This window comes from Manis pentadactyla, chromosome 6 (genome assembly GCF_030020395.1).
Source record: "Manis pentadactyla isolate mManPen7 chromosome 6, mManPen7.hap1, whole genome shotgun sequence".
NCBI lineage: Eukaryota > Metazoa > Chordata > Mammalia > Pholidota > Manidae > Manis > Manis pentadactyla.
In genome coordinates this window covers 139,004,740-139,029,444 of record NC_080024.1, presented here as the reverse complement: position 1 = coordinate 139,029,444, position 24,705 = coordinate 139,004,740, and the positions used below count along the sequence as shown (strand labels likewise).

Here is a 24,705-nt window from a genome sequence, read left to right as displayed (position 1 = left end):
CAAGAACAGATCCACAGACCAACGGAACAGACTAGAGAGCCCCGATATAAACCCAACCAGATATGGTCAATTAATATATGATAAAGAAGTCATGGACATATAATGGGGAAATGACAGCCTCTTCAACAGCTGGTGTTGGCAAAACTGGACAGCTACGTATAAGAGAATGAAACTGGATTATTGTTTAACCCCAAACACAAAAGTAAACTTGAAATGGGTCAAAGACCTGAACATAAGTCATGAAACCATAAAACTCTTAGAAGAAAACATAGGCAAACATCTCTTGAATATAAGCATGAGCAACTTCTTCCTGAATGCATCTCCTAGAGCAAGGGAAACAAAAGCAAAAATGAACTCATGGGACTACATCAAACTAAAAAGTGTCTGTATGGCAAAGGACACCATTGACAGAACAAAAAGGCACCCTACAGTTTGGGAGAACATATTTGTAAATGACATATCTGACAAGGGGTTAAGATCCAAAATATATAAACAACTTACACACCTCAACACCCAAAAATCAAATAACCTGATTAACAAATTGGCAGAGGATATGAAGAGACAATTCTCCAAAGAAGAAATTCAGGTGGCCAACAGACACATGAGAAGATGCTCCATATCACTAATCATCAGGGAAAGGCAAATTAAAACCACAATGAGATATCACCTCACACCAGTAAGGATGACCAGCATCGAAAAGACTAAGAACAACAAATGCTGGCGAGGATGCAGAGAAAGGGGAACCCTCCTACACTGCTAGTGGGAATGTAAGCTAGTTCAACCATTGTGGAAAGCAATATGGAGGTTCCTCAAAAAACTAAAAATAGAAATACCATTTGACCCGGGAATCCGACTCCTTGGAATTTACCCAAAGAATACAACTTCTAAGATACAAAAAGACATGTGCACCCCTATGTTTATTGTAGCACTTTTTACAATAGCCAAGATATGGAAGCAACCTAAGTGTCCATCAGTAGATGAATGGATAAAGAAGAGGTGGTACATATACACAATGGAATACTCTTCAGCCATAAGAAAGAAACAAATCCTACCATTTGCAACAACATGGATGGAGCTGGAGGACATTATGCTCAGTGAAATAAGCCAGGCAGAGAAAGACAAATGCCAAATGATTTCCCTCATTTGTGGAGTATAACAACGAAGTAAAACTGAAGGAACAAAATAGCAGCAGACTCAGAGACTCCAGGAAGGAACTAGTGGTTACCAAAGGGGAGGGGTGTGGGAGGGCGGCTGGGGAGGGAGGGAGAAGGGGATTGAGGGGTATTATGTTTCATACACATGGTGTGGGGGATCACGGGTGAAACAGTGTAGCACAGAGAAGGCAAATAGTGAATCTGTGGCATCTTACTACACTGATGGACAGTGACTCCGTTGGGGTGTGGGTGGGGACTCGACAATATGGGTAGATGTAGTAACCACATTGTTTTTTCATGTGAAACCTTCATAAGAATGTATATCAATAATACCTTAATAAAAAATTTAAAAAAATAATTCTTATCTTCTTCCCATTTTCAGGTGCCCTTTGGTAGCAATCATCACTGAATGACACCCACAAGTATCAATGAATTCCACCGAAGTCCCCTTTAGGAAAAGCACGAACATTCAGAAATATGGGTTCTATGGTGGGAAAAAACGCAAGCACTGAGGTTCGACTGTCTGGGTTCATTACCTAGTGCTGTCAGTTGCTAGGGAGTATGTGTCATAGCCAATATCCAAGCTGCCTCCATTGACTGCCACCACATAACATTCATATCTTTGTGGAGTTCCCTGCCACATTATATCAAGGTTGGTCGAGTGACCAAGAGAATGCAGCAGAAGTGAGGGTATGTCACTTCCAAAATTAGGTTAAAAAAGATTGCTTGCTCCTTCTCCCTCAGATCACTCACTCTGGGGGAAGCCAGGAGTCACGGGTTGAAGACACACCAGTAAACCTGTGAATAGGAAACAGAGTCGTCTGTCCAAGAAACTGAGAAACCTCACGAGATGACTTGAGACCATGAGCCAGAACTCCCGAGCTAAACTGTTCCTCTTTTTCTGACATTCAGAAGCTATTGAGAAAATTAACAATTGTGTTACATTGCTACATTCTGGTCATAATTTGTTACACAGCAATAGATAACTATACATTAATGTAAGCAAGTTCTTCAAGCTCTTATTTCTTAGTTTTCTCATTGTAAAGTAGAGATGATAATAGTGCTGACTTTGTGGTGTGGTTGGGAGGATTAAAGAGATCTTCCATAGAAGTACAGGAGTCAGCCTGCATAAGTGCTGGTTATTGTTCTTCATCTACTGAGCTTCAGTAGATCCCCCCAAGACTGAGCGGGCTACGACTGAATAGGAAACGTTTAAAGCACCCTTCCTGTATGTCTATCACCTTGATTGTAGTGATATTTTCATGGGTATATGCATATGTCCAAACTTATCAAATTACATACATTAAATAAATATAAGTATACAGATAGATATGATTAATTATTCTCAATAAAGGTGTTAAAAATAGAAAAAATAAAAAATGTGAGCCCTTAAAAAGATATGCCAAATTCTTCACCAAGATGCTGAAAACTGTCATTAAAATATAATTAATTCTATAAAACAGCAAAAAAAATCCTATCTTAACATTCAGTAAATGAGGGCAATGTTTTAAGAGAGGCAACTAAATGGTACAGTTTTTACTCAAATTTGAGCCTGCAGGAATTATGACACTAAGATTTTTGGATTTAGAAAGGAAAATTCTTCCCCTGGAGGGAAAAAAAAAACAAGTGAAATTGTGATTATAAAACAAACTTTGGGTTCCAATTCTTGTTCTGTCATTTATAAGCTAAGGGAAGACCTTTTTTATCTCTAAGTCTAGCTGGCCCTTTTTCCATGTGGTTTATACAGACCTTACAAGATGAGATATGACCCAGAGGTGACTGGATCAGTGCCCGTTTGAAGGTGGCCATGGAAATGCACTAAGGCCAATGGAGCACACTGGGAGCAGGGAGCTGTAAGGTCCTTACACTTACCTTTGCTCACCTCTACCTGACCCCTCCCAAGTGAGGTCTGCCAGAAGGAAATATGGCTGTCCAGTCTGGAAATCTTAAAACAGCTGGATATTTTGACATCAAGAGTATGACACAGAAGATGAGATGGCAGGAAAGGAAGACTCAGATCTGCTTCCAAAGGAATCCTTTGAGATAAGTTTGAGGCTCACACTGCTTCCTTTTCTGTAGACCAGTGACTTTCCCAAGACACTAGGAGCATATCTGCCTTATCTTTTACAAGTTACCCCAGGTTGCCCAAAAGTCTTGACTCAGATGAGAAAGGTCTAGGAATAAAAGATAGTACATTTTGTAGTAGAAATCTCTAAGATATTAGGAACTGAAGGAGAATTAGGTAACATAAATCCTGAAAAGGGTTCTTTATTCTTCACTTTGCTATAGAAAACCTTTCTAAAAGCTATGTTTGTATTTCTTTTGTACTTCATCATCCACATTTCTTTACTTTCACCAACTCTTTGACAGATCCATTCTTGATGACTCCTATATCTCTGATAAACAAGCCATTTTTTTGCCTTGTAAAATTCTTAAAAACATGATCCCGTACTCCCCATCAGTGCCTTTTTGAGACTTATTGAAGACTGCATCTTGACCATTTCTGACAATCTTACTGACCTAAGTTTTCTGATAATCCTGTGGAATTACTAATCAATAAGTTTTATTTTAAAAAATCATTTGCATATAGAGCTGCAAAGAAACAACTCTGTTTTTAACTCTCATTCATTAACAAATGTCATACAAATCATTTACATAGCACTGTGGGAACTGGAGAGGTGCTATCAAAATACTACCTCGTGCAGAAATTCATAGTAAAAGGAAGAATGAAATAGGCACTCCAGACTCAAAGAATAATGAACTAAATAATGCTCTGCTCAAACTACTACTTGGAATCATATATTAGATAATATCATTTCTAATGCAAGTTTTAGTGAGCTTTTAACTTTCTTTTTCTTGCCGCAGCTCCCACAAGTTCTTAATGGTTGAAAATGCATATGCATTGGGGTTTATGTTACTGAAACAGTTGTTTGCACTTACTATGCCTAAGAAAGCATTCTTGAGCAGATGTGGGCACTTATAAGGGCTGCTGGGTACTGGAATGAATGCCCAGTTCCAGAAGCCTATTGATCTGGGACCAGTTTTAGGATATTGGCTTCTCACACCACATATGCAAGGGTCATACAAGGATACAGACTTAGAATCCAAAGCTTCAGAAGTGGGGAAGGCCAGTCCTTCCCCATGTCTATCTGTGTACAAGATGGCCACCTGGTAGTTCAGCACCTCAAGCCAATAGAACTCCAGTTTTTTAAACCTGCTTCTTCTCATGGAACTTTATTCATTTCTCAATAGCTTTATCAACTCATTGTTTGAGATCTGCAGTCAAGTGACTAAGGCAAATGGTGGGAATGGGAAAAAAGGGTTGGCTCTCACAGTGAATGTTCTAGAAAGCTCCAAAACCAGTAGCCATAAGCAGCCCTTAACCAATCACAGAAGCAAAACTGTATGCCTCTTTGCCTGTCTTTTTACTAGACTCTTCAGGTTACCTTTTTGAGACTTTTTTTCCCTTTAAAGGCTGATTTTACATGCCCCTAACCCCCTGCCTCAAAGATGTACAGGGAAAGAGGAAAAAGAAAAAAAAAAGAAATTCAAGAGGATTCTGCCCAAGAAACTATCATATGGTACATCATTGGAATTTTATAACTGATGTGATCTTACAAGTTGTGCTTCAAGCTATATCTTTCCTAATTCAGAGTCTCTGCCTCTGCTTCTTACTGCATTTTACTGAAGAAAATACAAGTTGAAACTGGAAAGGGGACTGAAGGCCACATGAATACTTACGTTCCATCAAATAATAAAATGTTAGAAATTTAACTAAATCTACATCACTCTAGGAATTGCTCTCAGCCAAAAAAGTTGCTCATCCAAGATTACACCCCACTTACAGAGGCAGCCCATGTCAAAGACCAGTTGAGACAAGGTACAGAAGTCCATGCCACCTTGCATCATTTGAGACAATTCTGAAGGACAATCCCAGCACAAGAGTAACCATAGGGTCACCTAAGGCTTTCATTAAACTGCATCAGCAGTTCAGTTTCTCCCTCGCCCCCAATCCGGTGTCCCTCTGTCTCATGGGTGTTATCCCAGAAAGCACTTGCTGATAAATTCCCTGTATTCCAAATTCTGTCTCAGAATCTGATTCCTGGGAAAACATGGCCCTTGTATACCCTTTAAGAAGGCAGGAAAGTTACATCTGATGCTTCTGATTCCTTATGATTAATTTTATTTATAGTAAATAAAAAAATATTTTAAAATAATTATTCAGCCACTGTATCACTAGACAGCCTTTGCTAGGGAAGAGCACTGAACTGGGGAATCCAAATATCTGGGTTTTCCTGTCTACTATTAGCTGGTATGCTTGTCACGATCATCAGCTTACTCAGCTGTGAGTTGTGTTCAGGGATAGGGAACAGGACAGGCCATGTAATGTTTTCAACCAAGAAGTATAATCTTAGAGAAACAGATTTTGTACTCCAGTGAAATATTATACATTTCCTCCCAGGTTTTAAGAACCAAAAAGAAAAAAAAATAACCACTTTAGGTAGTCTATATTTTATCTGCTAATTAACATTTTATAGAGTATGAAAAATGTCAAGGAAGATGGGAAAACAAGCTTAGAAAAATAATGATTCTTAAGTGGAATGGCAAACACCTTCATACATGTGACTAGAAATCTGTACAATGCTCTGATTTGCTTTACACCATAGTAAATCTATGTAACTGCAAGTGGGGCCATCAGTAAATGCATCTACTATTCTGAATGCAGTTACAACTCTACCAAACTCTGTTTTTTCAGCATAGTTATCTAAGGCCTATCAAACATGTCAACTGCAAAGAGCCTATTTTATTTATGAGAAAGCTTAAGAACTGATTTTGAAAAAAACTTTGGCTAAATGTTTAAGTCATTTTCTTTAGTTGCAGGTTTACCAATACAGAGCTTGGAGATAACAAAGAATATAATGTGACAAAGTTATTTCAAAAGATATATATCAGTTGGCACTTCAATTCTTATTGAAATTTTAAGTTTAGCATACATATTAAACTGGAATATCCTAAATAGTGTCCAGTGATTTTCCAAGTGAATTGCCTTGAACCATCCTCAGGGCATGAAATGGAACATTATCAGAAACTGCCCCATGATTGCTTCCAGTCACTAATCACTTCCCTTTAAGACTAAGTGCCCTTCTGAATTCTAATCCAACAGAATATCTTGCCTGTTTTTGAACTTTACATAAGTTGAGTCATACAGGTGTTAGATTTCTGTCTTACAACATTTTGTCTATGAGGTTCTTCATATTGTTTGTGTCATTTTAGTTCGCTCATTTTCATTGCTGTGTGATATACCATCATATGATTATATTACAAAGTAATGACAATGTGATGTGATGAATGGTATTGCCACACACATTCTTGTACATGTCTTTTAGTGAATATATTATATATATATCTGCTGTGTATATGCCCAAGAGTGGAATATGTCTAAGAATGGAATTGTTGGGTCAGAGGGTTTCTATTAATTTTGTAAAACTATTTATTTAAAATCATGTGCATGCCTTGAAGGATCACTTTTAAAATAATAAAAATTAATCACTGGTCATTTTAGGGCTTCATTCATGTAGGGAAGACACTAGGAATAAGAGAAGGTTTGCTGCTTTAGGTAGAGAGCAACTTAGAGCTTGAGGCAACAACAGGATGGGCACAGTGTGTGGACAGGTCAAGCACAAGCCTGGTTCAGACTCTCACACTTTAGTTTCCATGTTTGTAAATTGGAGATGCTACTATCACAATATCTTTAAAAAAAGAAAGAAAGGATATAAATAAAATAAGGCATGTAAGGCATCTTTATCCTTGGAAAAGCAGTACATCATAGAGTTCAGAGGTTGCCCAGGTATGTACTGGAGCAAGTTCATAAGCTCTCAGAGTCTCTGTTTCCCATCTGTAAAATCAGGATAACCTCAGCACATGACAATGCTATGAGGATTCAGTGAAATAGCAATTAGCAAGGTATTTAGCAGTGAAGAATATTCAGAAGTTCTCAGTACTTGTTAGACTTAATTTTTCTTTCTAAGCTCATTATTTCCTTTCATGTTTAATGAAAACAATTTTAACTGCTCTTAATATATTAGAAATTTTAGTAGAAGATATTCTATAACTGATTAAAAAAAGCTCTAAGATACTGGTGTGTTACAGAAACAGGCATTCTCGTAATACTTTTACTTATTCATTCAGTCATTTGATGGATATTCAGCAAGCACCAATTTTGTCCTAAGCATTGAGCTATATATACACAATGTATGAAGCTATACAATGAATACTTGTGAAGATGAATTAGATACATTCCTTCCCTACCATGAAATTCCCAACCTATTAGAAGAGGGAATATTTGGACCTAAACACCCATATGAGGCAGTACTATGTGTAATTAATGCCACAAAAGTGGTAAAAAGAAATGTTATTCAAACATGACAAAGGAAGCCATCATTTTTGGATTGAGTATTCAGAAAAGGATTTATGAGAGCATCAGTATCTGTCCTGATCTTTGAAAGATGCATGGAATTTTGTTAAGTAGAGACAGCCACTGAGTCATTCCAAAAGGGAAGGAATGTTCAGAGAGAAAAAACAAAGGGCGACATATTTGTGCCTGGCAATGAGTCCAGGTTGGCAAGAGTCAAAGGTACACACATACACACACACACACACACACACACACACACACACACACACACACACACACACAAAACGACACAGCAACAACTAAGATGTGATATGCTGAGGAGTTTGCAGTTGACTTTTCTTGGCAGACAATGGGAGCCACTGGAAAAATTTATGGAGTGGAATGCCATGTTTAAGTTGTTTCAGGAAGAAATCTGGCAAGCAGTTTACACAATAATCTGGAGGAGTAGAGAGAGGAAGACTAACGATGAGGCTGTTTCAGCAGTTCATAAAGAAGAGGTCATGAAGAGAAGAATAAAAATATGACTCTTGGGAATGGTAAGGCAGCCAGGGATTCAAAATATGTTGTGGAAGTTCCCATAATAGGATATGGGAACTTGTCAGGCAGGGAAGTTATATACAGGACTGAAAATGCCACGGAGTTTCTGAAGCACAGTGATTTTTAAGAAGAAAGCAAAAAAGATTGGTACAGCTAGAACTTAGTTACGAGGGGAAAGTCACTGTAGGGGGAAAAAAGAGGGAAGTAAGTGTACAGTGTCCCTCTGTGCAGGGAGAGGAATTAAAGGAAAAGAGCAATAGCTTCCCAGAGTATTGTAGCTGGGAAAATAATGGTTAAAAGTGCAGGACTCTGACCCCAGACCTTCTGAGTCCAAATTCTAGCTCTGTCACTTACAGTGCGACTGCAAGCTAGGTACTGAAAAGTCTCCAAGCCTTAGTTCTCTTATCAGCGTTACAGGCTTAGTAATAGTATTTACCCCATGCATTGAGCAGTTGGCATTCAGTATAAATTCCATGTAACTTTTTGCATTTACGGCTATAAAACTCAGCATAGGTGAAACATGACATATTATAGAAAATAGAAAGAAAGAACCATTAATTCATTCATTCGACTAAATTATCTATTGATGCCTACCATGTGCCAAGCTCTGTTCCGGATATTGAGGAAATCAAGTGATCTAAACAGATTTGTTAATCTATACACATTAGTCGGGAAAAATGAACAGAGTAGAGAGTGACCAAACATGCTGTTAGACTACGGTCAGGGAAGATCTGTGTGTGGTGGTGGCAACTGAACACAGACCTGAATGAAGTGAAGGAAAAGCCATATAAATATCTATGAAGAGAGATTCCAGGCAAGAGAAAAAGCAAAGGAAAAGTCCCTGAGTTGGAATGCACATTATTATGCAAAGAACAAACAGGAGGAACATGAGGCTGAAACAGATTATGGAAAGTGGTAGCAGGAGGGGAAGTGAGGGACGTGGCTAGAGGTGGACCCCACAGGGCCTTGTAGGACACGGCAAACTCACTGGATTTTGTTCATATGATGGGAAGTCAAGAGGAATAACATAATCTAATCCACAAATTGAAATGCTGCTGTGCTGACACCTTACTGGAGAGATAAGAGCTAAAGAAGAGACTATTCGTTGGCTTACGGTACAGTCTACAATCCGTAACAGATGGTGGTGCACCGGTAAGGGCAGAGCAGGGGAGGTGGAACGGTAGGTATTGCCAGCAAGAACTACAGTACTTGGGGAAAGACTGAATTTGGGGTTTGAGGAAATCGGAATAAAGAAGCATGAATCTAGAGTGTTGAACAAAAGTAAATGGATGTCCAGTGGTATCACTCATTGAAATGGGGAAAAGAATAGGAGGATCAAGTGTGGATATGGGAAAAGGGAATCATGGAAAAGAATGATTTTCATTTTGAACACAGCTGAGTTGCCTTTTAGATAGCCATTTGGAGAAGGTGAGTCAATGGCTGATATGGCAGTTGACTTAGATTCTGGAAAGAGATTAAACTAGAGATAAAATGTGGGACCAATAGCATTTAGATGGTATTGAAGCCATTGGTGCCAGATGGTATCACTGAAGAAGCTAATGCAGATAGAAGAGAAGAGCCTGAAGACTGATCCGTGGGATGCTCTGACTCCAGAGACTGGGAGTGAGAGGGGAAATAAGCAGAAGATACCGAGAAGGAGCAACCAGTGGGATGGAAAGAAAACCAGGAACATTTAGTACCATAAGCCACATGAAGAGTGTTTCAGGAAAAAAGGTGAGAAGCTATCAAATTTTGCTGAGCACCTGAGAATTGACCATTGAATTTGACAATGTGGAGACTATTGATAACCTTGGTAATCACGGTTTTGGTGGACAGGGTGTGAAAATGTCACTGAAACTAATAAGGAAGATTCTAAAGAAGCAAACACTGAGTATAGAACAACTTATAAAGGAGTTTTTCAGGGAAAGGCTTTAAAGGGGAAAGTGGTATCAAGCAAGTTGTGCAAAACAGGAGTTGTGACAGAATGGCGATGCTTAGTTGAATTATCAGTGAGGAGGGAAAATGGATGATGCAGAAAAGGGATAATTACAGAAGAGTCCAGTCCCTATGTGGGTGACAAGCAATGAGGAAAGAGCTGGCTTCAGACAGGAGCACAAACTTCAGCTAGATTTGATGAAAGGATAAGAAAACTATTTTTGAATGCTTTTCTTTTCTTAGTGATAAAAGAAGCAAGATTATTAGCTGAGAGTGGGGAAAGAAAAGTGGTACTGGGAGTCTAAAAAGTGAGAATAGATATAAGACACTCATCTTACAGAGTGAAACAATGAACGACTAGAGAGATGCAGGGGCATTTCCAAAGAGACAGCCTTGGATTCGTGGTCATAAATGCCCAGGAAACGAGGTATGTGCTTTTCTCTGATTAAGTCAGCTGTCAGGGTACATGGCAAGAGGATGGTAGAGGAGCTAATTTAACCAGCACTGAGTTTTTTCAGTGAGTATGATAGGGAAAGAGGGTCAAGGGAAATGAGGGGGTCTGCAAGGGCTAAAGATAATAAATGACTGTTCTCTAAGTTGAGTTTGGAGGGAAATGAGGGCAGTGGGAGGGTGGCACAGTTAATGCATGGAAGGTCTTGGTGGGACTGAAAAATTGTTGGCAAGGGGGCAATAAAATAAGTGAGCAGGAAAGTAACAAGGTGAGAGGAAAAGGGATGACGGAAACTGAGAATTTGTAGGGGTTGCAATTATTGGTTTAGCGTGTGACATGGGATTGATGAATTGAGATGGGAAAGAGCCAATATCATTGCAGGTAATATAAAGGGACTAACAGTCTAGGGCACTGGATAAATTATGTGCATGGATGTTATAATTACCAAGATTGATCATACAGGTAATTGGAAAGGAAGTGATCCCCAGATGCTAATATGTTCAGTGAATGTGGGAATATGACAGAAAACTTTAACAAGAGGGTAGTAAGTGGATATCTGTCAACACTTGCTTCAAGAGCGCTAGATTATTTATGCCCAGAAACTGGGTCTATTAAAAAAGTTAAAAAAACTAGGAAGGTGATCACTAGAATAAGATAAAATATACTGTAAGAAATTTCAGTTCTTTTTACATCAATTCATATTTTTTGCAATTCCTTATAAATGTAGCCATCTGTTTACCAAGAGACTATTTGATTACATTAACAAATACAACAATAGAGTGCAAACTCTGACTTGTAAATTATAAATTATGTGGTTTTAGTCATTCTTCATAGTGTCCATTTGTCTAGAAAGTTCAGATAAAAATTTAAATATTATTTGATCATTTGTTATGGAAAGCAGTTCATTTCTTCATTGTGGGCCCAATCTTTACTCACCGGGATTGCTGGACTGGGCATCCATAGGAATCATGAGCTTAGCCCGGGTGGCTCGGCGTGCAGCCAGTGACCTTTCCAGAGTGGACATGGAGCTCCCTGCTTCTTCAGTGTCTTGACCTAAAAGGCAAAGAACACTCCTGAGAAACACACCTTCTTCAATGATGCAATACTCAACATAATTTCTAGCTAGATGCTCCAATGCCTTTTTAATTTTATTGATGCTTCTACATTTTTGTAACCCAATCAATATACTCTCATGTGTACAAATGTTAATAAATGACCATAACTTCACTACCCTGAAAGAACCGTTTTTACGTTTTGTTGCTTATGATTTTTGTATATGTATATATGCAAAAGTGAGAATGTTCATACACATATTTTAAAAAGTGGCATATTTTGCAAACTTCTTAAGAAAATAACATGAATATCTGTCTCTGTCAATAAATAAGTTGGTAATATATTTTTTAGCATCTACATCACATTCAATTGTATGAATTTACCACAATTTATGCAACTAGTATTTAAGGCTCAAAACATCACATCTTATCATAAAAACACAGGAAATAAACTACATTCTTCAAAAGGTCAGGCATATTTATATAAACTTACTATGATTCCATAAATAATCATATTAAAGAATCATTAAAAAAGTAAAAAAGAATGACATATGTCGATTTAAAAAGTTAACAAAAAATATATGTGGAGAGAAACAAAGTTAAAGCTCTGAATAGTGTATATCAGGTATTCCCATTTTTGTGATATACATATAAAAGCATATGCATATATATATATCTGCATATAACATATATAAGTGTACATGTGTGGCATATTTGTATAGAAGGGTTACACAAAAAATTCTTAACATTGCTTTCCTTTTGTTAAAGGGGTAAGAAATTTGGAGATGGGGAAAAAAGAAAAGGAAAACATACTTTTTACCATTGTGGGTATTATTTTTAACAACTTCATTACTATTGTCTTGTTTTTTGAAAAAAATCATAAATATTCTTATTTTGATTAAAATAAAAATCTTATTTGATTAAAATTCTTATTTTCATTAAAATAGTTAATAAAATTAAAAATTAAAAATAATGCTGGGAGAGACTTCCATGTGGCGAAGATAGTAATGGCCGCCTAAATCGGAATCTGTCCATACATCTTCTAAAAAACTACACAGAAACATGTAAGACAATAAAACCATGCGAACTGTACTCCTTAAGCACAACTAAAAGAGAGAATACAACATACAACAAACTTTAAATTTCCTGTGGGAACAAAAATAAATAATAATAATTTCCAGCAAAGCTATTATTCAAGCTGCTGCCACCAATTCTTTGCAGAAAGTTGGAGGATTTGAGAAAACTGGTCAAAAGAGGGAAGAGGGGAATAAGGCTCCTAAGACCTAAAGTCACCCGCAAATGGAGAAAAGCCCACCCCCACTGCAAAAATATCTAGTTTCCTAGTAGATCAGAGCTCTTAAAAATAGACTATTCATTGACATGGAGTTGTGTTCTTTTAACCAGGAAAGCCCAGAGAACACTTAATGTAACGTAAATTACAACAAGCAGGACTCTGAGGGCTACTCTGTCTGTTCTAGAGCTGGCAAGTAGGTCCTCAAATTAAAGACATACAGGCACACGTATCCTCTCATTCTGAAGAAAACAGCCATCCTTTGGAGCTAAACTTCTCCCAGGATTTAATAAGAGATCGAAATTAGTCTGGCTGCCCCCATTTCAGTGTCTAACAGATGAAAGGAAATGCCAAGAAGGAGGAGTCTTCAAAAACCGTTAGCGAAACCTTCTGCCATCTGAGAGGCAATTCTATCCCTCCTCTCTTTCTTCGTGATGTCCAGTGAGAAACAAAGCTGTAAGAATGAATGTCTATAAAAGGTGGAAGTTCCTGCAAGAAAGGTGAATGTTTTCTTCATTTTTCAGGAGTCAGCCTGCTCCAGCAGCAGGCGTGCTGGTCTGCCCTGGCTATTTAAACGGAGGAAGAGGTGACTGAGGAGCGCGAAGATGAGAGAGGGGGTCAGCAGCGGAGTGCATGCTCTTTCATGAGTTGGCCTGGCAAAATGAAGGAGTTTCCCCCAGGGTAAGTGGGCACTTGGGAAGTTGGACAAGCGTGAGTCATCATGCTGGAATTCACCCAAGGCCGGAATGCAGCCAAGGTTGGCAGAGCTCTTCCTGGTAGGAGAGGGCTAAACCCTGACTTGACATCCCTCAATAACTACCAGTGGAAGAATCCCGCAGGGTCTCACCAAGAATCCATAGTTGGGTTTTACAAGAGACTCAGCATTTGGATGACCCGTGTGGACAGTCCCTGAGCCCATACAGGCAGTGATGAACTTCAAAGTGTCCTTTGTTCCCCCCTCTTCCCCTTCCTCTTCATCTTCCCATCTTCCCACATGACCAAGGAGAGCACACAGGTAGGAGGAATAGGCAAAGAGGTGCTGAAACAGACTCTGCTCCTCCTTCTGCCCCGTCCCCACCACTCGGTTTCTCTCCAAGGTGCTGGAGGATTTGAGAACAATTCATGACTCCAGTCCTCAGAGCCAAAAGTTTAGCTGGCCATAAGGAAAAGAGAATCCTTCATTTAAATTTTGGATTGTAGTTTTTAATAGAACTGGACTACAGTTTAATAACTGAAAATAATAGAAAAGTTAGGGAATCTGCTTGAGGTATTATTAAAGGGCTAGAAATGGAACACTCAACAACACAGGACTGAAAATCAGCAACTGGATTCCTCATTTAAGCAACTCTAAGCTGAGAAAGGCTAGCAAACCAGTCACTCGTTCAAGTAATTAAAAGATTCTAATTCAGTTCAAGAACAACAGCAAGTCATTCTACAAACACATCATGAGTAGACTAAGAATTTTTGATGACAGTTCTTCCTACATGACCAAGAAGAGCACATAGGTAGGAGGAATATTTTTAGATTTCTGAGTTATTTTTGGACATAGATTATTCCGCACCAATTCATTAAACAGTAGTCTTTTTACTTCAGATCACTTTGTATACCAACAAAGTCTTCAGATAAACTTATCAAATGAGGCTAATGATCATATACTGTAATTGCTTGGGTATGACAGTTGGTCTTCACTGTAATCAAGGTCCCAGGAACAGAATAGTCAATGCTTTCATAATTCAAGGGTCCCTAAAGTGATTTTTTTTAAAGTGAGGAATTGACAGATTTAAAATAAACTTTCAGGTATCTACAGACACAGGAAACTAAAAAGTGTTCAAATAGCTTCAAATTTTTTCACCCTATAAAACTTTTGCTCAAGATTTAGCAAAAAGCAATCAGTTCATTTAGAGTTCATAGTTCAGTGTTTCCCAACTGCACAACCTCTTACCTTTTACAAGTTTTAAGAACATCATAATTACAGGAGGCAAGTAACAGGGTGATGGAAAAGAAACTAGTTAACCAACCAAATTTATATCCTATCCTTTTAACTATTGGCAAATGACCTACACTATTAGTGGGAAGGAAACCTCTGCAAAAGAGGGAGTGGAGGAATCCTTGTGAGCTTCAGAAAGGGATGTTGTTCTGACCCTACAGAGGAGAGAGATTTACCTGAGTGAGAGGTGCTTTTGCTCCCCAGCTGGGTCTCTGACTGGCTGTGGCTCACGGGTGTGAGGTCTTGGCAACTCTGGATGGGAGAGTCCCTTCCTGTAGGGTCAGTGGCCAATGGCTTCTCAATATTTTTCATCTCCATTTCTTCATGATGTATCCAAAGATCTGGGGGCCGCAGGTCCTTCTGGCTGCCCTTCCTTTTGCCAACACTGTGGGTAGCCCGTTTTCTAGGGAAGGAAAGGAAGTTAGATGGCAAATGTGAGCACCTCTATTCAATGGCTCTTCCTCTTTTTTCTCAGTCAGTGCAAGTTTGAAGCAGGGAAGGAAACAAGAATGTTCCCGGGAGGAAACCTGTGAAATCCAGAAATTGGCAGACTTGTCCTGGCTGCCTTTCTTCTTCTCCCCAGGAGCTTCACCACATTATAGGAGAAGTGGTACCGAATCCCCAGGACCTGGGCGGCCTGCCAGAGCTCACCTTACTCTAGCTTCCCGGCTGTGAATTCATGCACAAGGTGACAATGGGTTAGATGGAGCCATATGCCAGTCTTTGGAGCTAGGCATAAGGTACCTGACTGTAACATCTGTTTAGAAGATAAATGAAGAAAGTGCTTTGAAAGGGCAAATAGAAATAAAAGGCCGGAATTTGTGCCAACAGCCAGGAAGAAAGTCTGTGTCTCAGCTGTATAATTTAATGTGCAATGGGGAAGCCTGCTGTTTGAAGACAAAAGGCCCATAAAGGACATTCTAAGGAGAATAAAGCACCATTGCCTTGGAGTCATTAAGTGTCTGGATGCAAACACAATCAGACTCATCCTTTGAAAAGAGAAGAGCAGTTTGGAAGTGTGTTTCAAATGTCTCTGACTTTCCTCAATAAGAATTTGGCAGCTACACTCTTGTTTTTCAGTGGTGGTCTCTTTCTGGGCCAGTGAGATTCAAATGTTCCTTGGATGCTAAGTAAAGTAGCTTGATGCTCACGCTAGCCATTCCCTATAGCAGATGTCAGTAAACTATGGCCCAAAGGCCAAATCTGCCCACTGCCTGTTTTTGTAAATAAAGCTTTATTGGAAATCTGCTGAGCTCATTCATTTTCATACTGCAGAGTGTTGAAAAGATGCAACAAAGTTCGTATGTCCCCCAAACCCTGAACTACTTTACCGTTGGTCCTTTTCAGAAATAGTTTTCAGACTCTGCTGTAGTTTTAGAATTTCTAAAATCTCCACTCGTACCTTCTATTTCTTTTAAAAAAAATACTGCATCTTCTAAGACAGACTTAAGATAGTTAAAATTTAACCTTTGACAGAAGCCCAGAGAAGTACTTCCTTCTCACTTTCCTCAGTTACAGTAAATGGTTTATGAGGACAGCCACTTTCATGGCTGCTAAATGGTTCAAACAAACTACTTGCAGTGAAAACTCTTTGTAACTTGTGCAAGGCTTTGTTTTTACAACTGCTGAATGAGAACCTTTGCACATCTTAGGCAATTAATAAAGGGTTAGTGGTGTAATTTGTTGAATTTTCCTTAACATTCTTTTTTGCTGTTGTTATGTCTCTGGAAACATGCTGATGAGGATAGGAGACAAAGAATTCCAGGCTTAATATTTATCTGGCAGTTTACTAGAGAAAAAATATGGTGTTTTCTGCTCTAATGTTTTCTCAACAACTGTCTGCTGATTTCCTGGCAGCCACTCCACACTGCTTCTAGATAATAGCCTATAATAATGCCTAGATAATTTTCTGTGTCTAAGATAAAACTCTCTTCTAACCATCCATTTCCCGGTCATTTCCTTGTCCTTCACCTGGACACGGGAAACTAGTCTGCAACCCTCACATACCTCTTTCTGTTATCTACTCCTGCTAACTGTCTAGAGGAATTTTTATGTCATTTTCAAACTTAAAGATTTCAACCTGTTATCATTCTAAAACACCAAAATGTGAAATAACCTTTTAACTCCAGTGCCTACATGACTACGTGCAGAAAGTACCAGCACCAGATCCAGGATAAGACAATCAGACTTTTTATAATAACTGAATATTTGAAGAGCCTGTGGTATAAAGAAAGTTGCCAAATAATTTTTGAAACTAGAAATAAATCACAAATTTGGATTTCCCCTCGCTTATATGCGTGCCCTGTTCATTTGTTCGTTTGTATATTCATTCGTTCAGTCATTCATTCACCAGTCCTCATACCACAGTACTGAACATCCCCAGATGTAGTCTATTAGAAAGAAGTTCCAAATCTGATTGAGGCTAAGCCTTTCTGTATGTTGTGATTTATAACTTCCTTCTGGGAAAAGGGATTATCATTCCTGATAAAATGAATAGGCAATTTTCTGCTGGATTTTACTTAGATCAAGGCCTCTTCTGTGTAGCTACTCATTCACCCATCTCACTGTCAGTCAAGAAGCTAAAGACCTATAAACAGAATTTATTTCCTTTTTTGTTATATATTCCATGAAAGACCTTTTAACCACTTTTGTTTTCTGAAATGTTCTTATCAAGAGAGAAATCTTCAGCCCTGGACAGGAGGCCTTCCTCCGCTGCGGGTGGTAGCCCAGCCGCCATGTAGCAAGTTGTCATAAAACTGACACCAGCTTGTAACTAAACTGTCTGAAAAGCTTGTCTTAAAGCCTGGAACAGCTATCACCCTGGCCTTCTGTCCACCTGCTGGTTCTCTGACATAATGGCCACTGCCCACTGTGGCCCTCCCTTCCTCTGTCTCACCACCGCAATCTTCACACTTTTATGCAAATGGACCAAGGGCAATGCTTTCTGGTGTGGCCCTTGGACCAGTAGCATCAGCACCATCTGTGAACTTGTTAGAGATGCACCTTCTTAGGCCCCAGCCCAGATCTTAGGAATCAGAAACTTGGGGTTGGGGAAAGGCCCAGCATTCTGTGTTTTAACAGCCCTGGAAGGGACTCTGATGCACTTGAAGTCTGAGAAGCTCTGTCTTAGTGAATCAAAACAACTTGTTTGTTTTCACTTTAAAGCTAGTTTTCCTATGTGAATATGTCACATGCTCCTCTCTCCCCAACAAGTACCTTTTCTCACAGATACCAGTCATCTTTTTCAGCATCCAAAAATAGCTGTAGGCAAATCTCAATCATAAGATAAGCTGGTCACAGGGATGGTTGTGCAGCACAGAGAGTATAGTCAATGATTCTCTAACATCTTCCTATGTTGATGGACAGTAACTGCACTAGTTGAGGTGAGAATTTAATAATGGGTCTAACTGTTGAATCACTATGCTGTATATTTGAAACCAACACAATATTTTACATCAACTATACTTCAATAAAAATAAATAAAATTAAAAATAATACACTTAAACAAAATAGCTGTAGGCTAGGAAGACCTCTTCCCACCCATGCATTCTCAAATAAAGGCAAAGTGAAGGACCTTTCCAAGGCTCTCTGCTGTCTCATTCTCATACTGTGGCAAAGTATTCACAGCATAATCATAGTGTTTTGCTTTGTTTCATCTATTGACTATCTATCTATCTATCAATCATCTATCTATCTTTCTATCTTTCTATCTATCATCTGTCATCTATCTATCTATATCTGTCTATCTATCATCTGTCATCTATCTATATCTATCTATCTATCATCTGTCATCTATCTATATCTATCTTTCTATCTATCTATCTATCATCTGTCATCTATCTCTATCTATCATCTATCTATCTATCTATCTATCTATCTATCTATCTATCTATCTATCTATCTATCTTTTTGATCTTACTTATATCATCTATCTGATCTTATACTTCTGCCCAGAGTACCTTTACAATCCTATTTACTTACAAACCACTTATTCTTTGAGAGTCTCTTCAAGCCTCTTTCAAGAAACCTTCCTGACCACTTCAGGTCAGTGTAATCTTAGAATATCTCAGTCATTTCCCTCTTCTCTCTCTACCCCTCGCCTTGCACTGATCGCCATCACTGTCTGTCTCACTGAGCTGGCCAGATGCTCCCTGTGTGTGAGCTGGCTTCCTCCTGTGGTACTGGAGCAGACTCTCTGTCACTTCTCCCGCATTTATTCATTTATTTATTGTGTTGACATTTATGCAATATTGTCTCTGTGTCAAGAAATGTGCTAAGTACTAGAAATGCACCAATAGATTAGACATTGGAAGTTTAATAAGTAAATGAAAATGGCATGGCTCTTGGAAATTTCTGCACTGTGGGAGTAAGGAGCATGCACTGGGGAATGGCAGGTAGGAAAACTGAAAAAAAATCAAGGAACCAGATCATAGAGGGCCTTGCCTCTATCAGGAAGATTTTTAATCATATCAGGAAGTCAGTGCGGAATTGCAGAAAGATTTTTAGCCCAAGGGTGAACATTATTCAGACTTGTTACTTTGTATGATGCATACCACATGCTAAGCATATAGTAATTACTTGAATAGTAAAAAAATTTTTATTACCGATTTGGAAGTGTTTTTTGCAAGATTCTTCTCAGATTGTCTATTGGCCTATCTGTTCCTTACTTTGCATGTATCGTATTACTCTGATTTGTTTCCTTTTCATTTGTAATCAGCGTGCTGGGGATGCCAAGGGGAAAGATCTAACACTGGTTGAGTATCCATTTGATTCAAACCTGCTGTGTCAAGTTCTAAAATACTACTATCATCTCAGATTCTTTTGCCATATTGTGATAAATGATTAAGTTCCTCCTCTGTGCTTAGTTCCCATCCTCTACTTGAGGTCCCAGGAAGCAAATAGCTCTATACTAATTCTCATGCTTAGGTAGATGTGTGCCCAAGATCTGATGGGGGACTGAGGCAAGGACACCCTGCCTCACTGGGATTTAAGGAAGACTCCAGGAAGGAAAAAGGCCCGAAGGAGTGTGAAGAATGACTGCAAGTTAACCAAGAAAAAAATATACTAGGAAGTATAAATAACCTTTCCTGCTTCATAAATTCAAACTTTTCCCAGAGGTTTCTAGCCTTTTTATTCTCTATATGGATTCTTTTTATTCTACTAACTTCTATGAAAAATAAAACACAAGCTTGTATTGAAAGTCCAGGGAAATGTGTCCAAGATTCTAAATAAACCTGTATTTTCTGAGATGGAATTAAGATATATTGACGTCCCAAGTGGTTGCCTATGTGGTGAATACTGAAAAATGAGCAAAATGTTAAAAATCTGAAAATCACTGAAAGTGACCCGCAATAAAGTGCAGTAGATTTCATCTAAGAGTTTAAACATTTAAACATGATCCTCAATACTGAAAAGAATTATTTTTGTCAAGGTTGAATATGTGCTAATATTTAAACCTTGCTGTGTACATATCAAAGTAAATTGGAGGTTTAGGCAACTGGTGATTCTATCAAGTGAATTTCATTTACATATTTATATTTAATGTATTCAAACAAGTTGCCGATCATCTACCCATGCAACTGATCTAGAAATATGATAACCATGTGTCTTAGATCTCCAAGATATCCAGGATATTGTCAATGTCAAACATACTGTTGTTAGCCTCTATAGATAGAATTAACTTATCATAATGCATGTTCTATTATTTTGGCCAAGAAAATGTTATTACTTTATTAAAAATCACAGGACCACCCCCTTCATCAGTTTAAGTTTTCATAAGACATAATTTTTCCATATGTTCTACTATAATATCACTAATTCAAAATGTGGAAGAGATGTCTCTTCAATGTAGTAAAAATGTTAAATTAGTAATTAGATGGAAACACAAAATTATTTTATTTCATATTAATTTCAAGCTAAATGCTATGAAGTGTTCTATAACTTAGTATTATTCCATGGGGTATTTTAATGTTTTAAAGGTAGAGGGCATAATAGAAAGTATGTCTCATTTGAGGAAATTGACATTTAGGAGTTAGGTCTCCCCTTAGATTGAATTAAATACCATTAATTTAATTAAAGAAATGGTAGAATTAGAGTGATGACTTGGGTTTTAACTTTCATTAGTTGTTTTATATCCTAAAAATAAAATTTTACAAACTAGAATGTGTGTCCATCAGATAACTTACCTCATTATTAAATAAATGTGCATATATATATATATGATACACCATAAAATAAATTGCATAAACACCAACTTGAATAAAGTGCTACCAATAATATACAAAAATATGTTTCAAATCCATTTCGATGCAATTCAAATCCACACAAAGAAAAATTTACATTCTCCAGCACTCCCAGATAAAGAGATATTGAAGAAGCCCATGAATGTGTTTCCTTTCCTATTTTGCCTTATCAGTTACGTTAAACTCTTGCTTTTTCTGAGAACCCTGTTAGGGACATTATTTCTGTTTCAGACTGGAGTTGATTTTGTTTTCCTCTGCATTGCTGAAGTTGTTCTAAAAGGCTCAGTGGTGGTGGTATGTGAGGGAGGGCTCCTCAGTGAAATCAAGGCAAGCTAAATTAAAACTCAGAAACATTTTGAAGGAGAAAATTTTCTTTTTTTCTTCCTTTGTGTTAGTATCTACATACAAAGAGACCAAGATCAATGTCAGTGGGCCTGTTACTGGAGAGAGATGTATGAAGCGCATTGTGAGGAGTGTGCCGACTGGACACTGACTGACTTCGCCGGTGGGGAGAGGAAAAGCCGCGGGGGCAGCGACGCAGGAGCTGCGAACTCACTTCCTCTGGCTTCAGTCGTTCATGGAGTGATTCATTCTTTCACTCATTCCCTGGTTTTAAAAACAAGCCATACCTGAGGCTCAGCCTCTACTCTCTCGAAACAAAACCTCCAAGCTCTTAAAGTGCTTACTTAGAGAGGGATTTGAGACAATTTGAGGGTTTCTCAAAATAGCATCATATCCCACTTTTGCACATTGAGAAGACTGGCATTCTCACTGAGGAGAAACCAAGTATGTCCAGATTCTGGCTCCTCAGGTCAGCATAACCCTCAAACACTCTCCTCACAATGAGGAAAATGGAAAAAAAACACAACACTGCAACAGATGGTTTTATTAATTAAATTAACCAATGTAATGGACTTAGTGAGTAGATCCATGTTTTTAAAACTATCATAAAGAGGCCAAGTTCGGTTTTGGTGCCTCTCCATTTCCCTGTGTGTGAATCTTTCTCAGCTCTGTCTCAGAGACCTGCCGCTTTGATGTTCTACCCTTTCCCGGGGTTGCTGGACTAAGAGATTGCCCAAGCCCCTACTCCATCACAGTTACCTTTCACCCAGAGCTTTCCTCCGTGCCCAGCACTCTGCGAGCTCCGCTGGTCACCGTGACTTCCCAGAATGCTTACACACAGCCTGGCCGTGTTAAGCTCATTCCGTGTGGTTTTTATGTGGGCCCAGTGGACTAGCGCACCAGCTATCACCAACTTCAAGATAGTCCAACTTCATAAAGTCAGCCATTCATAAAATTTGTCCCGCCACATATACAAATTAAATACAAAGACTGCATCCACACTCTTATGTCACGTTTTCAGTGAGTACATCCTCCTGTATCCTATCTCTGTACACCTCACTTCAAAATGCTGGAAGATACATCAAAGAGCAACAAATAGGGTCATAGGGTTTTTGAAAAGCAAAAGGCTGAGGGATTAAGGAGAGAGGGGAAAATACTAGTTAAAGAATCTTTCTCTAACAATGTGCACAGTATATAGTTGTCAAACCAGCCCCCAATGGGCCCATGCCTCAGGCCTGAACAGCCAGCAGTCAGCACCATGCCTAAGGCCAAAGGAAAAAACTAAATAAAATCAAGGGAAGAGCGTATTATGGCCAATCCAGTGAGAGAGTACAGCTGAAAGAGACCGAGCAGGCTGGATGTGAAAGTGATAGAGATGCAGAGGCAGAGAATAACGAGGAGGTTATTGCTGATTCCCACAACCGGCTGGCACAAAGTTAAGATTCTGGTTCTGGAGCATTGCTTTGAAGGGGACAGGCTGAACTAAAACCAGCTTTCCATTCTAAACTTTGTACTTTGATATATCATTCTCTGCATGTGTTATAACCTAGACCTGCATAGTATGAAAATATTTTAAAACCCCTCAAAATTTTTAATTTCTGAGAATCAACCACAGCCAGGAAATACAAATCACGTTGAATTTCTGGAATCTCTCTTACCTCCTAACTACTGCCTCCAGACTAAACACGCCAGAGTATTATAACTACAGTGAGTTTGGTACTCTATATTTAGTCACTCATGCAACAAGCATTGATTAAATGCCTTCAGGCCCAAAGTGGTAGATAAATACATACTTTCAGAGGAACACACATCTCCAACCTTTTGTAAATAACTGCACAGAGGGCCATAAGAAAGGACATGGTGAAGTCCACTTTTCAAGTGTTACTTAAGGAACACCTGTCGTCACTTGAAAGGAAGAATCTGGCCCAGAAGAATAAAATCAAGCAGAAAGGCAAAGTGGGTCTCCAGGTAGATTCTACTATTAAGCTTGCAAGTCCAGCCCTCACTCACTCAAGTTATGGACCTGGAAGGGACAAAAGGCAGGACTGCCCACATCAGGGGTAAGGAACATGTGGTGAATTATGAAAGAGCACAGGAAGAGAGCTGTCAAAAATGTAACTCAAAAGGTGACAGTTGGGTCAAACAGTGACTTCTCTTGGGAACCAGCTGTTACCTACTTTCTCTGTTGGGCTGACGAGCGCCTGGTGCAAATCACGGCCACGATCACCACCACCAGCACAGTGATGACGCCAACAGTGACCACAATGATCACAAGCAGGTTGCTGTTCTTCTGAGGAGTGACGCTGCCATGTGGGGGGTGCATCTGGCCAATGGGGGGCTCTGGGAGAAGAAAAAAATATCAGGTTTAGGAAGATATGACAGCTCAGTGTTTATTGAGCTCTGTTATGGATATGAAGCATTCCCATTGTTCTGGAATTAGAATGTTCTGGAATTAGATAGTGGTGATGGTGGTAATGGCAGTGAACACACTAAAAACCACTGACACGTGCACTTTAAAAGGGAGAATTTATGTTAGGTGAATTATATTTCAATGAATAAAAAAGAACAAAGCTATCACGTTGAGTAGAAAGTGGGGAAGGGTAAAATGGCTGCTTTGTAATATACATATTCCAACATGACAAGAACAAGAAAAGGCTGTGGTTTATGAGAAAAAACTACTTATATGGTGCTGTGGAAGACTAACTATTTGACATAATTCACTCACTATTTACTTGCATTTCTTTTAGGAAACTATCTATAAAGCACATTTAATTTTCAACCTGCCAAGGGTGTATGAATCTCAGTTAAAAGCAGTCACTGGGTTTGAAAGAGTGTCATCAAGCCTGATATGAATGTTTTCCTATGTTGCCACAGGACCTCATGGGAGATGATATTTAGATGAAAATAACGATAATAAGACATCTTTCATAATTTGCTTATGTAAAGAAGTATGGCTAATGACCCTTTAAATTGTTTTCTTTAAACTCTAAGTGTAATCACAAATACTCTGTTCTACATCGTTTGTCACTATAAGCTACAATTTTTTTAAAGTAAATATTGGTTTATTTATAAAGTAATTTAGAAAGTAGCAGAAAGCAATGCATTTGACTATTTTCTTACACCCAAGTTTGAATGTGTTTCTTTAACAACCTATATTAGCTTTTTATACCCCTTGCGAAAAATATTCAGGCATTTTGCACCTCAGTGCCTTTGTTTATGAAGTGGAAATAGTAATAGTTATTGAGTACAGTTACTTTCAGAGAAAATACATACAAAGTAACCATCTCAGAACCTGAAAC

The 24,705-nt window shown here is 38.6% G+C and overlaps 1 protein-coding gene across 1 annotated transcript in view; it reads right to left on the bottom strand.

The window, feature by feature from the left end:
* The window catches only part of DCC (DCC netrin 1 receptor), a 1,164,464-nt gene that overhangs the window by 65,134 nt on the left and 1,074,625 nt on the right, over nucleotides 1-24,705 (bottom strand). The window contains exons 23-25 of the mRNA XM_036918577.2: nucleotides 23,584-23,746; nucleotides 14,999-15,225; nucleotides 11,429-11,545 (exon numbers count right to left, since the gene is read on the bottom strand). Of these exons, the coding sequence (XP_036774472.2) occupies nucleotides 11,429-11,545; nucleotides 14,999-15,225; nucleotides 23,584-23,746 (507 nt within the window). The remainder of the gene's footprint in view (nucleotides 1-11,428; nucleotides 11,546-14,998; nucleotides 15,226-23,583; nucleotides 23,747-24,705) is intronic.